The following is an 18,809-nucleotide window of genomic DNA, read 5'->3' as shown; positions in this document are numbered from 1 at the left end:
TTGGTGGAATGGACCCTGTGAGAAGTTGGCACCTTCCTACAGACCCAACCGCTCTCAGAAAAACACTGGCTCCACATGGACAGAAGTGTGGTGGGGCGCACGATATGGGATCTGGTTTGAAAACCTAAGGGGGACAGGCCCCAGAATGCGTATATCAGCACACCGAGCGATGGACTACGTTCCCGTCGCCTTTTACTCCCATACATTTCAATCCGGCCTTCCCACCTGCGATGCAAGAGGGTCCATTCGACGCATGGAGAAGCGGGGGCTGTCTCGCTCTTACGCATTTATTTCATGGCTCTGCCCCGCTCACCTTTGCCAATTGTGGACGGGATTATGGGGTTCCTCAAACAGAGCTATTCCGCCACACCCAACTGCTGCACTGGGCTTTATCTCCGTCGATTCGAGAGGCGGCAGTTAGGCCGCCCACCCCCTTTGAGGCCTTTCTCTCACGCACCTCGGCGATGCGCGGAGCCATCTCCTTTATCTATGGCCATCTCTTGGCCACCGCTCTCTCTCCGAGGCCGCGCTATATGGGCTTATGGGAGGACATCCTGGGGAGGGCCGTCGCGGATGAAGAATGGTCTCACTTGTGGCGAGATTTGACCGGCCACAATCACTCAGTGGAACTGCGCGAGGCGCACCTCAAGACTATGATGGACTGGTATCGCACTCCCGCCAAAATACACTGCATCTTCCCTACCTCTTCGGACAGGTGTTGGAAGGGCTGTGGTCTCTTGGGGGACTTCCGCCATATTTGGAGGGATTGCCCGGTCATCCGCCCCTACTGGCAGGAGATACTGTCCCATATTAAGGAGATCCTGGGCTACCTGATCGCGGATTCCGTGGCTCACTTATTACTGGGCCTCCGAGATCCCCTCCTCGAACACCAGACGCTTGCGGACAAAAAGATCCTTTGGCTGTGTGTGGGGGCGGCTAAGATCACTCTGGTGGCAGCTTGGAAAAAAAGGGACGCCCCGGTGATATCTTTGTGGCATGCAAGGTTGTGGAAATTGTTGAGCGTGGAATGGATGGCTGATGTCTTCCTGGGGTTCTTTAAGAATTTCAGTTTCCGCTGGGGACCTCTAATGCGCTTTCTCTCTAGGGGGTTGCCGGCAGCGGTGTGTCCTCCCTCAGTTCGAGCCCTTCACCTGTTCCAGGTATGATTGTCGATTGGAGAATGCCCTGCGTATGACTGAGAGCTACCACCACTGGGGGGAGGGTGGGAGGGTCTGGGACTGTCGGGGAGGTTGCGGGTTGGGGGGGGATTTCTCTTTTCTTTTGAGTTTGGTTTATGGTGAGGCGCCTGGAGCAGAGGGGAGAGCTGGATCTTTCTCGATTGCTGGGCCCGGCCCGATAGCATGGACTTTGCAGGGGCATATTACCGGGTGGAAATGAGGCCCCGCCTTTGACATTATCTTTGATACCTCAGGCCTAGTCTGGGTCTCTTTCTAGCTTTGTGGCCGATTGCTTGACAGGGTTGACACACCGGCTGCTGGATTGGCTCCCTGGCCTCCCCTCTTAAAATGCGTCCCCCTGCGAGGGAAGTTGTGCGGGACTGTCGCCTGTGTTTTATTTTTGTGTTTTCTTATCAATAAAGACATCTTTTACAACAAAAAAAAAGTTTAGTCAAAAAGTGACTAAAGGGTATGCTCTTCCCGGATCTGTGCTTACTGGCGTGGAAAAAAGAAGAACTGACGTCAGCGCGCGAGGGCGGAGTCTAAGTACTCCGACGACGTCATCCCGGCGATCACGACGCCTAGCGACGCGCAAGGGAATTGCTGACGAAAAATCTTTCCGGATCCAGCTTGACGCCTGGGGATATTTTAAGGTAAGAAATCTAACTAATGTGTTTCTTTCAGATTTGGTTTTCCCGCCAATTCTCCCTCCCAAAGTGGGGGTTAGAACCGGCGGGGGCCAGTGGCTGGGAGCAGCAAATGGCTGGGTCAGCTCACCAAGGCGGCAAGCCCTTGAAGCTTCCCCTTTGTGGACCCTGCGATCCAGGGGAAGGAGGCTTGGCACCTCTGCCCAGAATGTGCTTTGTTTCAGGACCCCGAGAGTGGGAGGCTCTCGACCCAGGGGTCTAGAAACATGTCTGGGGGTGGCAGCTGGGAAGCAGCCACTCAGCCAGGACACTAGTTTTGCCGTTTTTCAGGGGGCATTAAATCCTACCCTGGCATCAGTGTGGGTTTAATGAGCTGAGAAGTTTGATAACAAACTTCCCAGAATTCAGTAAAGCCATTATGGTGCTGTGGAGTTCGTAATGACAAACTTCCAGACCATATACCCTTTATGGCTTTGCTGCACTTACAATGCCTAAGAATGGACTGAGACACTGTACCGGTACAGGGCTTATGCATCTGTACCCTCACCAGTGGTATAGGGCACCCAGTTAGAGGGGGGTGTGTGTGTGTGTGTGTATATGTATATATATTATCTACTGGCGGTCGCCAGTAGATAGTTATAGTTAGGACCGAGTTCCCATAGGAAATATGAAAATTCTATTTTGAATAACTTTAGCGCCGGTTGACGAATCCTCGCAAAATTTTCAAAACTAATGGGGCGCTCCGCTCAGCTCCTACCCTGAAAGTCCCGGGGTGATTCGTCAAGCGGGGGCTGAGAAAAAGGGGGGGTCCCAAAACGTGTTTTCCCCATGCATTTTCCCATAGGACTTTAGTCGAAGGTACAGCCCGAACGGCTGAACAGAATTACTTGAAATTTGGCAAAGAGGTAGTCCTCAGGTCAGGCATGTGCCTTTTGCATATATGGTGTCAATCTGTTCAGTAGTTCCTGAGAAAATTGCATTTAAAAGTACATAAATATCTATATGCGCGCACCGTGCGCGCACCATAACGTGCGCGAGCGTAATTCTGATTGGTGGTTACATGTCAGTCAACATTCGAATCGGTTGAAATCAGGGAGTGTCGGCCGCCATTTTGTGTGTGAAAGCGAAAAAGAAAGGTGAAGAACGTGAAAAGGGGGCAGGGTAGAGAGTTCCTGACCCCCTAGCCTTTGTCAGGGGGTCCCTGAAGGACCCCGAAGGGTGAAAAAAACATTTTTTTTTTTTCAAAAAATCGCGGGGTGCGCGCACCGTGATTTTTTTTTTTTTTTAAAAACAAAACATTTTAAACTGTTCATAAGTTTATAGAAGATATTAACTATGCTGTTCAACTTTATCCAAATAAAAAAAAAAAAGAGCTGAGCCATTCCATATTACAGGATACAGTCAATCTATAACTATATAAATAGGTAGTTTATTGTAAAATAAATATATAAAAAATATAATAATACATACATACATTAGCATTTAAAAAACCTTACAAATTCACTTAAAAAACCATAGGTTTCACACACATTATAGTTAGCTGGACATTTCACTCGTAAAAAACCATTGAAATTCCCCCGTTATAGTTAGTTCAGATAACTATAACTCGTGCGACCGCCACTCTATCACAAGGATGATGTCATGAGTGATGTCATGAGTGATGTCACTGACCATGTCATGAGTGATGTAATATGTGACGTCATCAGCAGTGGATTGCGGTTGCGCGAGTTATAGTTATCTGAACTAACTATAACGGGGGAATTTCAATGGTTTTTACAAGTGAAATGTCCAGCTAACTATAACATGTGTGAAACCTATGGTTTTTTAAGTGAATTTGCAAGGTTTTTTAAATGCTAATTCCTAACTATAACATGTGTGAAACCTATGGTTTTTTAAGTGAATATATATATATACATATATATATATATATACACACACACACACAGGGCCTCTAAGGGTGGCACAATAGGTGCTGCAGCCCTTAGAGGACTTCCCTGGTCATAGTGCTGTTGGTATCCATGGTACCTTTTACAAGGGACTTGCATGTGTCCAGAGAGGTTCCAATTGAGGTTGCTAAGGTACATTTTTATCGAAAGAACATAGGCCCTGGGTACCTGATAAGCAGAAACGCAGGGCACACTTAGTTAAAGAGCTTCAACATCAAGCAAAAAGTGGGGGGCAACCATACAAAAAAAGGGGCACTTTCCTACAACCACGCAAAAAGATACCACGGCTGGTTAGAAAAAAATAAATAAAGCTAAACAAGACAAAAACAACAAAAATCCAATAAGTATAATCGGAGGTCTGATTTTTTTTTTTTTTTTAAACAAACTGAAATGTAGTGCTTAAAAGCATGAAGCATAAAGCGCCAAACTGAACTATCTGGTCGTGTAAGACCAGGTCAAATAAAAAAGTTCAGGCCGACCGCAAAAGAGTGTAGACTGGATACAGGGACCAGCTTTGGCCCTCTTAACCAGTACCTTGATCCGCGGTTATGACGAGGACGAGATACGAGCAGCAAAGAAGGCACTGCGCCAGCGTAGATTCTTAAGATGTAGACAATGCATCGGCACTGAGCCGTGCAAAGTAGGAGATGCGCATGCCTTCGGCAATGCGATGTCCTTGATCCTCACAGCAGCAGCGCTGCATCAGCGTCAATAGAGATGCGCCAGTTCCAAGTGCAGCAACGACGGTGGTGTGGATTTTGGCATTTGCAGTACTTTATACCCACTTATAAGGACTGGACTGGCATCACTTGGCAGGACAAGGCTCTTAGATGGCAGAGTTTAGGTGCTGTAGGTGGATGGCTGGAAGTCTTTGATGTCCCTGAGACTTCAAACAGGAGGTAAGCCCTTGGAGTAATTTTGGTTCTGGGTTGGAGAGATGCAGGTCCAGTCCTTCTCATTCCCAGGTAGGGAGACAGCAGGTCAGCACAGCAGAGAGGCAGTGCTTTCAGCAGCACCTGGTAGGTACCCACAGGTCCAGAAATGTACTGAGTTGGTGGTGTCAGAAGTCCATTACTTATACCCAGTTGTGCCTTTGAAGTTGGGGAGACTTCAAAGAGAGCCCACTGAAGTGCACAGAGTCCCGGCCCATTCTGCCCTGGCTCACGACTCACTACAGGGGTGTATGCAGCCCTATGTGTGGGTCAGGACACAGCCTATTCAGATGTGCCAGCTCCTCCCTCTCATCCTGCCCAAGTTGGTTTATCAGTCAGATCTAAACAGTATTTAATTACAGGCCCTGTGCACAATTAGTGTACTTTAGTAGGGTCCTATAAGTAAATTAAACATGCCCATTATGGAAAGCCATTCTTACCATGCTTAAAGCAGAGCACATGTACTCTAACACTGGTTAGCAGTGGTAAAGTACCCAGAGTCCTAAAGCCAGCAAAAACGAGATCAGCCAAAACAGGAGGTCTGAAGGCAAAACATCTGTGGAAACCACGCCAAGGATCCCAGGTATAACAGCCCCATTTGCCATCCGGTGCAGTTAAAATACACCAGAGGTGTGGGGTCCGTACAAACTAAAAATAATGAGCCCCCACAGCTACACGCAACCTTATTCTTTAGGACAAATTATTTTTGCTCAGCAACTCAATGTTCTAGAAGCACGTTACTACCACATCATGCCCATTCTCGTCCTGGATAAGTACATATCACAACCTATGGCATCCATGTATGGAAAAATGTCCTTGCACGGCTGGGAACATTTGCCATTCTTCTCCTATTTGGCTTTTCTTCTGAACAGCCATATGTTTCCCCAGGTACTACTTCCCATACACTTAGTGGGAGGATGGTGGCAGCCAAATAAACTGCCTGGGGGTGGGAGGGCCTACGTGCACTTCCCCAATAAAATCACTCCAGCCATCCTCCCCTTGGTGTGTGGTGTGCTGTGATGTGTGTGTGTGGCATATTTTACATACATCACATGACTGGGAGACACTGCAGAGTTAATGGTGCACTAGGTTTGTGGAGCCCACAGTGATACCTACACAAATGGTGGTTCCACTTCAGGTCCTTTTAAATATGTGAACCGGACTGCAGGTATGTCTGATATTTCATAGTCTGTACACAACTCACTTGTCAATATCATGGACCACCCCAAGCACAGTTATGGGCAAAAATACAATCCCAACCAAAGGCCCTGCAAAGCATTATGGGACGATATTCTAGAGTGCAGTGAATATTATAGTATCCAATATCAAAACCTTCCTTAAGGGGCATGCTCTCAGGCTCAGCAGAGAACTAATACTATAATATTCACTGCACTCTGGAATCTCGCCCCATAAGGCTTTGCTGCGCCTTTCGTTGGTATTTTTGCCCATAACTTTGCTTGGGGTGGTCCTAGGAGGATGGGACCACCACCAAATCGTTCAGCATGATATACTCTTTGTGCTCAAGGCATCTGCTTGTCCTCGCCCTAGGTTAGGGGTGACCCCAAAATCATCACCTCTATCATAGCCTGGTATTTTTCAAAGTTCACTTTTGTGAATTGGCTATATGCTTTTTAGCATGTAAACGTAAAGTTGTTTTATCAAAGGGTTGTGGGTGCAGTAGCTAACTCTGCTACGTGACGGAGTCGGAATTATTGAATGAATTCCGTGTTTTCAATGTAACACGTAGTTAACAAATCTCCGCAGCCTCCGCTAGCGGAGCAGAGTTCATTGTCCACTGTTAGTCGGCGCCCATTTCACAGAGGCACTTCATATTTCGGACACAGGTTCTCACAATCTCCTGTGCCGTCCCCCATGCCCTTCCCACAACACTGCTTGTTTGTGACAATATCGTTTGTGGTCATTTTCAAAGTTATGATTTACTTTTTTGAGTTAATCTAATAAACACTATTACATTTGTACATAGTTCTCACATATAAGTGTGCCTAAATAAGCACTCTGTTGGAATTTGTATTCCCTTCTCAGATTTGTTTTTGACTAATACTTTGAGATTTGCAAGAAACTTGACAATTCTAAGATGGTTTCCGGGCTTATCAACCATTAGACAGAGGACCTCTTGTTTCGCTAACCTTCTCCTTACAAGTCTCATTTTGGTGCCTGCTGCACGCTGGGCACGCCGGGAATGTGCGGTGGCTTCCCACATCTCATTCTTCTCCTTGGGACGTTTTCTTCTTGCCCCTGATTGGGCAATCGGATTGCTTCAGCCGGAATCGAGGTTAGTGTGCTCAGACTATCCTGGCTGACGAGGGCTGAAAGCCCGAAACCGGTCCTAGGATGCTTGTTTCCAGTCCAGGGAGGACCTGGCTTGGCAGTTCAGGCTGGACTGTTCCCATGGGGCACAGGGTCAAGATTGATTTGCATATGGCTGGGTTCAAACTGGAATGGCATGGTGAGCAAAAAAACGATGGATTTAGGCCCAGATCTCTGTACTGGGGTGAATGTATGACATTGTTCTGCATTCTGTCCATCAATTGTTGTTGTTGCATTTGTCACCCCGAGTGGGAAGGGTATGCTCAGACGTGAGTCCCTTGCTCTCCATGCCACTGGAATCAAGCTATCCTGGCTGACGAGGGCTGAAAGCCCGAAACCGGTCCTAGGATGCTTGTTTCCAGTCCAGGGAGGACCTGGCTTGGCAGTTCGGGCTGGACTGTTCCCATGGGGCACAGGGTCAAGACTGATTTGCATATGGCTGGGTTCAAACTGGAATGGCATGGTGAGCAAAAAAACGATGGATTTAGGCCCAGATCTCTGTACTGGGGTGAATGTATGACATTGTTCTGCATTCTGTCCATCAATTGTTGTTGTTGCATTTGTCACCCCGAGTGGGAAGGGTATGCTCAGACGTGAGTCCCTTGCTCTCCATGCCACTGGAATCAAGCTATCCTGGCTGACGAGGGCTGAAAGCCCGAAACCGGTCCTAGGATGCTTGTTTCCAGTCCAGGGAGGACCTGGCTTGGCAGTTCGGGCTGGACTGTTCCCATGGGGCACAGGGTCAAGACTGATTTGCATATGGCTGGGTTCAAACTGGAATGGCATGGTGAGCAAAAAAACGATGGATTTAGGCCCAGATCTCTGTACTGGGGTGAATGTATGACATTGTTCTGCATTCTGTCCATCAATTGTTGTTGTTGCATTTGTCACCCCGAGTGGGAAGGGTATGCTCAGACGTGAGTCCCTTGCTCTCCATGCCACTGGAATCAAGCTATCCTGGCTGACGAGGGCTGAAAGCCCGAAACCGGTCCTAGGATGCTTGTTTCCAGTCCAGGGAGGACCTGGCTTGGCAGTTCGGGCTGGACTGTTCCCATGGGGCACAGGGTCAAGACTGATTTGCATATGGCTGGGTTCAAACTGGAATGGCATGGTGAGCAAAAAAACGATGGATTTAGGCCCAGATCTCTGTACTGGGGTGAATGTATGACATTGTTCTGCATTCTGTCCATCAATTGTTGTTGTTGCATTTGTCACCCCGAGTGGGAAGGGTATGCTCAGACGTGAGTCCCTTGCTCTCCATGCCACTGGAATCAAGCTATCCTGGCTGACGAGGGCTGAAAGCCCGAAACCGGTCCTAGGATGCTTGTTTCCAGTCCAGGGAGGACCTGGCTTGGCAGTTCGGGCTGGACTGTTCCCATGGGGCACAGGGTCAAGACTGATTTGCATATGGCTGGGTTCAAACTGGAATGGCATGGTGAGCAAAAAAACGATGGATTTAGGCCCAGATCTCTGTACTGGGGTGAATGTATGACATTGTTCTGCATTCTGTCCATCAATTGTTGTTGTTGCATTTGTCACCCCGAGTGGGAAGGGTATGCTCAGACGTGAGTCCCTTGCTCTCCATGCCACTGGAATCAAGCTATCCTGGCTGACGAGGGCTGAAAGCCCGAAACCGGTCCTAGGATGCTTGTTTCCAGTCCAGGGAGGACCTGGCTTGGCAGTTCGGGCTGGACTGTTCCCATGGGGCACAGGGTCAAGACTGATTTGCATATGGCTGGGTTCAAACTGGAATGGCATGGTGAGCAAAAAAACGATGGATTTAGGCCCAGATCTCTGTACTGGGGTGAATGTATGACATTGTTCTGCATTCTGTCCATCAATTGTTGTTGTTGCATTAGTGTGCTCAGACGCCAAGGAGCCGGTAGTTGGTAAGAAGGAGCGGGGGAGAGTGTGGATTCTTTAAGTTGTCATACTTGGTGCGGGGTAAGAGGTCTTGCATATCCGATCACTATCCCTAGGTCTCTGGCGGGAACACATTGCTGTCTCACCTCTTCTGGGGTTCAATACATGTTCATAACCCTCCGGCTTTATACTGCTCCATCATCCGCCGACACTTGACACATCACCAAAAGATACATATTTTAGATTCATTCCATTTTGCCATTGAATTTAAAGCTCCAGTCTTAGATGGGGGTAAATTAAGCCACGAGTTCAGTACTGCGTTCTCCCCTTGACATGTTTGATGTTGGTAAAATGAAGTGTGTGTCAGTTCACGGTGCCACAAAAATCATGAGCGCGTTGGAACGGGTTATGCGCTGGTATTAACTGTGTACGACTATAAACATGCAATTCAAGTGCAGTAATCTGCTAGAGCTGCTGCCAAGTGCACATCATCAAATGTATTTACTTCGCTTTTTGTTTCTTATATTATCAGTAGTTCTGCAAGGTTTCTCTCCTGTAATCACGGACGAGCTGCTCTAAGAGCTTTTATTCTTCAAATAGGTAGTACGCACTTTTTAAATTTTCTTTTAAGTCTGTCTAGCCTGTAATAAAGTAGGTTTTGTCAGTGGAATCATAGATGGTTGGCTGATCGCTTTTGTTTTTCAGTTTGTTCTGAAGAGAGAAGTCTGAAGTCTGCCTTCATATGAACAAGGGGACTTTTGATATTGTATTATGGATGTCGTGTTTAAATCCTGAAGTATTCCGTTTTTTCCGAGAGGTTGCACAATGGTCAGATTGGTTTTATTCACAACCACACAAATTAGCGCCACTTTACAGAGCTTGCCATTGAAGCGCTACTTTTTCTCATCTTTCTTTAAACATTGTTTTTCCGGGTGGGGAAATACACCATACCTGTAGGTACTGCAATACCTGGTTGATGCCTAAAGTGGTAAACGTTAAATATGATCCTTATTAGTGTTTTTTTTTAATTTTAATTTATGAAATTTGTACAGCAGCTTTGTGCTCAGGGATGTGGTCTTTTTAAACCATACTTACATTTTGTAAGGATATGAGCTATGGACATTGAAACAGGTCCCTGTAGCCATGTTCTTAACCTTTCAGGCAAAACAATTAATAATTTCTAAAATATAAGCGTAAAAGCATTAAGGGAATTATGTTGTTCCTGCTTACATTTCACATGCTTTACTTAATCTTGCATTGCCTACGAGTATTTGTTATTTCCAGGATATTACTTTTTTTTTCAGCCAGCATATTATTCATCTCCCTTCCCTCATAACCTATTTCCCATTTTCTGGTTCTCCAGCGCCGCGGGAGGTCATAAAATGGCAATATCCCTATGCACATATCATCCCTCAACTGTATAAATATAAAAGCAAAAAGCATTGTGATTTCCAACACCAAGAGCTCTAACTTTCACGAATGCAAAACCGATTGCATTGCAAATGCTTGTTTATACGCCCACTCCACTCTAAACCAAAATACATGGGTAAAAGTCATTGTCATTTAAAACGGCATTAGCTCTAACTCTCTCAAATGCAAGACCTACTGCATTGCAAATGCTTGTTGATCTTGTCTGCCGATCCTTGAATTATGCCAGCATTGCACCACAGCAAGATCAGAATACCTTGCCCAAACTTAGAAAGATGCTGCAAAGAAAAGGCAGACAAACAAACCTTTGCTGAGCACAAATCACTCTTCCGGGTGGATTTATTTGTTTATGATGCTTGTTTTGCTCGCTCACTTCACAAAAAATTAAACAAAATCCTGAGAAGCACATTAACTAAGAATATCCCATTAATGGCTAAATAATGCTGGGTGTCTCCAAAATAGAAATATACATAAACATATCAAATCTATATTGGGATATAAACAGTCCTCTGAGAATTAGCTAACTGAAACTGATTTGTGAATACAGTGCATTAATATGCGAATTTAACCACCTGGAATATTTCCAGTTGATCCAATGAATCAAAATATTGTACATTTGAATTTCTAGACTGGACTAACTTGATATCTTACCTTTCCAGAAGTCAAAATAAAAGTGTCAAACACATAATGTATCTCCTCTTCGGAGAAGTTTCCTTCATCTTTTAGGTCATGAGCTTCCAACGTGGCTTTGTGAACAGGAGAGGTAGGAGCTGTGCAAGTGTTGGGGCAGTCACTCTTCATGGAGTACTCCGCTGAATTATTTGTGCACATATGTCCATGAACAGCTTTGGTAAGCAGGAGGTTCTGCTCACCACAGTTACCGTTGCTTGGCTCAGCTCTGCAATCTGGAGTTTCATCATTGACCTTGTTAAGAGAGGTTTGCACAGGAATACAACTGTCATTCAGTTTAGGAGACACAGTTTTCAGTCTGCCTGAATCATAACTGGAATCTATTGCGTTTAGATTATTCCTTGTCAAACACTCAGGCCCCTTCATTAAGTGCTGTGCTGGCATACTTTGTGTCCCACTGCATTTAACAATGTCACTGTATCTAGTTCTGTGCCGATTTTCTGTGTTCTTCTCATTCACACTTACGGCATCTGGAGGGCTACAATTGGTGACAAGTTCACCAGATGTTTCAGACTTTTTGTCCAATTTTTCCTTTATCTTTTTATCAGAATTATATTTGCTACTATCTCTTCTTTGAGGGCACGCAAAATATTTGTAGGCTGTCCGAAACCGCTCCAGGATGTATTCAAAGACCATCTGGCTGTTCAAACTCCGTGCAACATTCCGCTTTAGTGCAAAAGGATCTAGAAACAAGATTTCCAAGAAATAATTATCATGCAATCTGATTTCACACGAGCAAGCTTCAAACAGCCTTTATTAACTTCATCACTTGCAACATAAACGGCTTTTATATCTGATGTAATGTGCATAAACATCTGTTTTAGTAAATATTTTGATAATAGCATGGCACACGCATTCATGCAAATTAGAGGCCTCATGAAAAAGGGGTGACTTTGTATGCCTTTTATAGCGTCCATCAGGAAATAGAAAACATTTATCTTAGGACTCCATCCAGCCTGATAAGGTCATCAGGTTCCCAACAGGGAGCTAGCGTCTCCAGCACAAGAACATCCATTGCATCCATAGCAGCAGCAATAGGTATCAAAGTTCCCCATCGAGGCAATCTTACGTCATCACTGAACCCAAAACTAGCAGGTTTCAAAGTACTTTGTCCAGTTCATTAGCATTAGCAGTTGAGTAACAGATAGCCATTTTGCATGGCAATGTTATATTAACAGTTTATTTTTCTCGCCTCGGATGTACACAAGCCTTCTTTTTGTGATTGGCACAGAAAAACAAGAATTCTCAACAGGATCACAGAGAATGGGGTGCAGAGATCAAAATAATGTAAGGAGGGGAAGTGAGCAGGCTCCCTCTGTCCCTGTTTCAATTGTGGTTAATTAGGACATTGGAAAACAAATTGCCCCAACCCAACCTAACCTCAGGTAATCCTCCTCAGCCTGACCCTCCAGAGTTTACCAATGTCATGCAAAACCAGTATCCAGACAACTAGGACAGCCTGACAGATGCCGATTGTACCATGAGGGCACTTATCTGAAATGTATGATTACTCATGGCAAACCAACTTCTGGTATTTTTTATATAGGCACCACTCAGTTGGACCTCAAAATCTCAGACGTTTCTTCAACACCTCTCTAAGGCTTGTCAATAAATTCTGTCAACATCTAAAATCAGAGTTTCCCACCATATTGCTGATCCTGTTTCTGCTACATTAGGTCCTACATAATGAGGCAGAGCATAATCTATACCGACAAACATGCCTTATTATTAAGCCCTAATTTGCAATCAAATCGGTTAGAAGGGGATCTATTTTGTAAACTGAATTGGATGGTCTTTAATGTTAAAAGATGAGTGCATTCTTAAAGTTAATGAAAATGATATCCTGGCTGTGCGTAAATTGTAGCGGCCCAGGTATATGCAAAGATCACAACCCACCGCCGCCCACATCCACACGTACACACACACACCGCCCCCCCTTACACACCTTATTACATGTTTTTACATTCTACATCATGAATTATATACACCCACACACTTGCGTCGCTATTCTACAGAGTACGTCAGGAACCAAAAGGTTCCAGTCATGTCAGAATCACAAGACACTACAGCTACCCTTTGTTAAATAAAAAGTTGAAATAATACGTCACAACTCTTCAAAAATTCGTTTTGGTGCTCAAATCTCTTCCCCGGATCTGGTCATGTGAGGCTGCGGAGAAGTGTCCATGACTGGCACTGGTGAGAGAGACATTAGTACAGTTGTTGGGCCTTCCGGATTCTCAGGTGGATAAGTCTTACTTCTGATAACTATAGTAAGTGAATATTGAGGCAGGTGCTTAAAATGTGAAGAATCTTGCATATTAGACTTTCCAGGATGTTGAGCAGTCATCGTGTGTCCCTTACGAGTCACAACCCTCAGTGGGTCAGCATCAAATGGAGCATTAGACTTGCGTTTCAGTTTCTGCCTGAAATAACTCTTTTGAACACTGCTCAGAGCACAGAGGCTTCTGTCCACACAGGTCTTCATTTTGCATTTATGAGACGAATCACTGGTGCAGAGTTTATCAATGTCAATCGATCTTTCAGTGATCCATTGTGGCAATTTGGTTCGTATTGATCTCCCAAACATTAAGGTGGAAGAGCTTTCACCTGAGGTAGAATGGGGAGTTGACCTGTATGTACGAAACGTAGACTGAAGAACTGATTTGAGTTCAAGTCTTCTTGAGGGGGGTTCATAAATCTCTCAAAAACACCATTCTCCTGTGGCCAGAGAGATGTGCTTTTCTGATGCTTGACATTTAGTTGAGTGAGAAAATCTTTATATTCAAAATCAAAGGAACACCCCACCTCACAAAACATGGCTGTCCACCCCACCCTGATTCGTAAAATAGGCTTGTTAGTCCCTCCTTAATACCACCTTATCTTCATTTGTAACCTCCCATTGCAGCTAGACCTTTTACTTGTTACACAGTGTGCGTTATAAGTAGGTGAGCACTATTTTGGTTTTGGTGTATTTGGGGACACTTAAAAAAAAAATTGCTTTTAATAAGAATGCGGCGTCCGCTTCAGGGACACCGCACTTTCTTTTAACTTTCTTTAAAATTTTATATAAACTTGGCATGCTGAGCGCAGTGCCCGCTTCAGGGACACTAAGCTGCAGCGCCCGCTTCAGGGACACTAAGCTGCAGCGCCCGCTTCAGGGACACTAAGCTCCAGCGCCCGCTTAACGGACACCGAGCTCTGCAATACAATAGGTTTCGCTTTTTACAATGCCTTTTAATATTATAAAAGGCATTGCCATTTCCAATGCCATTAGCTCAAAATCTCACAATTGAGAGACCTATTGCATTGTAAATGCTTGTTGTGAATGTAATCAGCTACGGTCAGGTCTTCAGACTTCTCGCAAGGGACTTTCAGAGAGCTGATCACTACCATAAAGTGCTGTGGCATCCCTACTTGGATGCCTGACACCTACTGCCAGCGAGTAGTGCACCTCTCAGGCTCTTCTGCACATGCCAAACCTCCTATTACAATCAAGCCAACCTAGTGCTGGAACTGCTCCACTGAATCATCATACTCATAGCCTACAGGAAGAGGCTCAAATACTTGTGCCTTCACAGCTGTAGCCAGCTCAGGATGTCGTTTGTCCTTCTCACTGCCATCAGCTCCATACATTAGGACAAGTTAGACACCCGCATCCAGATCTCACTGTGGGATGGCCGTTCACCTTTGCGTCTCAGTGTGGTACCTTATTGAGATAAGAAGCAGTGTGCATCAAAGAGAACTGCACCTAGCCCACTGCAGAGGGTCCATTGCGCCATCTATAAAGAAAATACTTACCTGCGCTTGCTGGAAGGATACCAATAAGGTTTGACTCTTTCTTTAAGCCTGACTTGCAGTCACTTGCCCACTGATGCCAGAGGGGGCTGACCAATGATTCATGTGCAACTAAGCAAAGAAGTATCTGTTCTTTCATGGGCATTGCATAAAACAGTGTGACGTCGTCTCTTCGGAAATACCAATACACCATGAAGGTTTAGCCATCATACAGGTTAGGGCAAATTCACAGAGGTCTGGTTAGCAGAACTCAGTGCACCCTCAGTGCCGAAAAAAACAACATCACAGGGAGCCAGTGGAAGTGGATCAAAGCCGGAGAAACGTGATTTTTTAACTTACGTTTCAGCGATAGTCTAGCTGCCTGATTCTAAACCTGTTACAATTTGTAGTCTGGCCAGTTAGGACTGCCTGGGGCGAGCCCGCCTTCAGCAGGCAGTGATTGAGGCAGGGGGAAGACTGGAAACCCCAACCTTTGCAGATGTGCTGCAACCACCTCTATAACTTTCATGAACACCCATGGGACACTGTAAAAGCCGAAAGGGAGCAGAGCTAACTGAAAATGCGTGTGGCTCACAGTGAACTGCAGGTAACATCTGTGGGCCAACAGGACTGGGATGCAAAAATACACGTCCTGCACATCTAACGCTACCATCCAGTTTCCAGGATACAGGGCAGAGAGGACTGAGCCACCGTGAGCATCTTGAACTTCCACTTCCTCAGAAAGGCGCTGAAAGGGTGCAGATCTCGGATGGGGAGGGGGAAGGCCTCCTTTTTCGAAACTAGAAAGTAGAGGGGATAACAACCAAGCCCTACTTCTAGTGCCAGTACCTTGATGACTACTATGGCCAAAGGAATCTGCACTTCCTGACAGATTAACGTAAAATGGTCCTCTGTCAGCCATTCGTGTGGCGGTGGCAACTCCTAGAGGTCGCCCACAAATAGTAGGGCATACCACTTCTGCAAAATCTGAAGCACCCACTAGTTCTGATGTAATGGCCTTCCATTGAGGCAGGTGGTGGTTGATCCTGCCACTAACGAGAAGGGTGTGTTGGATGCAGGGGACACTAAAGAAGTTTTGAAGCAGCAGAGGCCGGAGAGGTGGAGGGGGCTGGGGACTAGGCAACACTCTGGGTCTGGATTCCACATTATTTTTGGGATCTGTGTCCCCGTCCTCCAAAGCACATGGCAGTATTATTATTGTGGTGTAATGCTATATATATTTTTTACATTGTGAGATTGTGGTGACCTTTGACTATGTGTTTTAACTGACCATTTCGAATGTACAACATCATTTTTGTGCTCTTGCGTGATTTCATTTCTTTCCTTCTTGCAGCTTCAGAGTGGGATGTTTTCTTTCTTCTCAGCACAGAGCAAAACAGCCTTGCTGGAACAGAACATGTGGGATGTGCGTTTGAAAGCGTGAGAGAGGAATGCACTTCTCTGTTTCGGAGACACAAGACAGAGGGCTTGCTAGCTTCCGTCTTGACCTTGAAGCAGACAAGTACGGTAAGCCTTGGTTTTGCAATTGATGAAGGGAAGAATTTCTAGAGGTCTCGCTCTGTGTTAGTAAAAGGTTTTAAAGACAAGAAGTTTTGGCGCTCATACAGAAGGTCACTCGTGGGGTAAATGCACAGGCAGGTTTTGCGGCCCCATTGAGACTTCTGGACAACTCAAAGGGCTTCCCAGTAGAGCTGACCAGAATGTTGTGTTCAACTCAAATGATAACGTATGAGCTCTGTGATATTTTTATGTTGTGTATAAAGGTTCTTGTATTTGACAGTGTTTATTCCTGGTATTTGACATTGCTTGTTTCTTGCATTGGACGTCCATAATTATCTGCTTATGTTTTGCGTCCATGCCTTTGACTTGTGAGTATTCCATTATTATCTGCTTATGTTTTGCTTCCTTGCATTTGACTCGCGAGTGTTCCATTATTATTATTATTATTATTATTTGTGCTGCACACCAATGTAGGAGGATGGCTTAGTATATGGTGCACCCTTATTTAAGTGAAGCACCTTGCACTAATGCAGACAACCCTTATGGTGGATTTAGTTGTCGACTCAGAAGAGCTGGGGACAAGGAACCAACCAAGGTAAAAACACAGTAACCCCACGGTGTGCACAGTGGAAACACAGCTGCGTACTCAATAGATCAACAGGAAAATCAAGATTGCAGTTTTGAAGAAGGACCCTGAAGAAACCCCATGAAGACAAAAGGTTGGAGAGTCAATCCACCCGTGGATACCCCAGGAACTAGGATGCCTACACCAGGGACGTTGGGTGCATAGGTGCGTAGTGACGTCGGAAACGGCTGTAGACCACATTGGAGGACTTCAGTAAAGACGCCCCTGGCGAAGACGGTGCAAGAGTCCGGTGGAATCCAAGTTTGGATTCTTGAAGAGGAGAACCTGCAAGCAGAGGAGACAGAGTTTATGCCACTCTGAGGTGACCAGGAGGCACGGAAGAGCAATGCCCACCGATGACGGAAGATGCAGGAGTGATGACGGAGACCATGTCGCTGTGAGGAGCAGGCGACGCCGAGAAAGACCAGGAGCCATTCACGAGCTGTCCCATGTCAGTAGTCGAGAACCAAGGGATCGATGTCCAGCAAGAGTACCAACAAGCCTTGGCATCAGCAACTGACATGGTAAACGATGAAGGAGCAATGTTGGCACCAGCAACGTAGAAGGGACTCACCAAGTGCAGGAGAGTCAGAGCAGGCCCCGAGCAAGCAGGGGAGCCCACTTCAGCCAGAGGAGACCCTCGAGAAGACCCACAGGCCAAAGGCACAGGAATCGCAAGAGGACCTCTAGCAGCTCACCAAAGATGAAGCCAAGAGTGTAGAGGATGCGGTGAAGACGAAGGTCTTGGCAGGAAGAGAGGCTGGAGCCTCTTAGAGCCTTTAGATCTCGGGAGTGCAGAGCCAACAAGTCTTGGCAACGGCAAGTCGACACGGTGTACAGGGGTTTGGTTCCAGCGGTTCCGATGAGGGATACTGGCCTCAAACTTTCTGAGAAGACAGGTCAGACCTCGAGGGAGATGCAGAACCACCACCTGTGTAGCTGAGCCTTTCGAAGTCTGTGGGACGTCAGAAGCAGCAGACCGGTCAGCTTCGTCGTGGTGCCTGCATATGAATGACTCTTTCAGTCCAAGGTAGATTACTCTGGGTGTCCTTGATGCCCACAGGTCTGCTGAAGATCCTGGAAGAAGCACAGACAACGAAGAAGACTTGCAGAACAGCAAAACCAGGAGCAGCAGAAGTCTTCCTTGATGCTCACAGGTGCAAGGTCTGCCGACAGACAAACGTGTTGGGCTGCTGAGCTTGTTGAACGAAATGCTGTTGCCTTGAAATAAAGGGATTTGAATTGCAAATGTCACCCATGAGTGTGCGTGGATCTTTTTCTGCAAGAGAAAAAACCTTGGAGATATATATATATATATATATATATATATCTCCTACTGGCGGTCGCCAGTAGGTAGTTATAGTTAGGACCTCGTTTCTATTCAAAAAGCGTTTTTTCTTTTCCCAATAACTTTGGCGCCGGTTGACGAAATTTTCAAAACTAGTGGGGCGCTCCGGACAGATCCTGTCTTGAAAGTTTCGGGGTGATTAGTTAAGCGGGGGCCGAGGAAAAAGGGGGGTCCCAAAACGCGTTTTCCGAATGTTAATTTCCACAGGAAACTTTAGACAAAACTACAGCCGAACTGCTGAACGGAATTACACCAAATTTGGCAAAAAGGTAGCCCTTGGTTCAGAAAGAGACCTTTTTTTTTTTTTAAATGGTGTAAGTCCGTTCAGTAGTTCCTGAGAAATTAGAAAAAGAAAAAGTTTCGATATCTGTAGGCGCAGTGGGACAAAAATATATATTTTTTTTAATGAGGCCCCCAGGTGGGCCAGGTCCCGGGGGCAATGTGGTTTAAATTAGCGGGGGCCTGCAGGGGCACCCGCAGTCCCGGGGAAGGCCACCTCCCTGGGGCTATAGTAATTAAATGTGGTGAG

General features: G+C 45.9%; 1 protein-coding gene across 2 annotated transcripts in view; it reads right to left on the bottom strand.

Annotated features, from left to right (window-relative positions):
* Positions 1-18,809, bottom strand: part of TUT4 (terminal uridylyl transferase 4) — a 1,269,543-nt gene that overhangs the window by 683,524 nt on the left and 567,210 nt on the right. For both annotated transcript variants that reach the window (XM_085602613.1, XM_085602614.1), the window contains exon 14: positions 10,974-11,695. In XM_085602613.1, coding sequence (XP_085458739.1) covers positions 10,974-11,695 — 722 coding nt within the window. The remainder of the gene's footprint in view (positions 1-10,973; positions 11,696-18,809) is intronic.

Source organism: Triturus cristatus, chromosome 4_2, assembly GCF_964204655.1.
Source record: "Triturus cristatus chromosome 4_2, aTriCri1.1, whole genome shotgun sequence".
NCBI classification, from domain to species: domain Eukaryota; kingdom Metazoa; phylum Chordata; class Amphibia; order Caudata; family Salamandridae; genus Triturus; species Triturus cristatus.
This window is presented reverse-complemented; position numbering and strand designations above follow the sequence as displayed.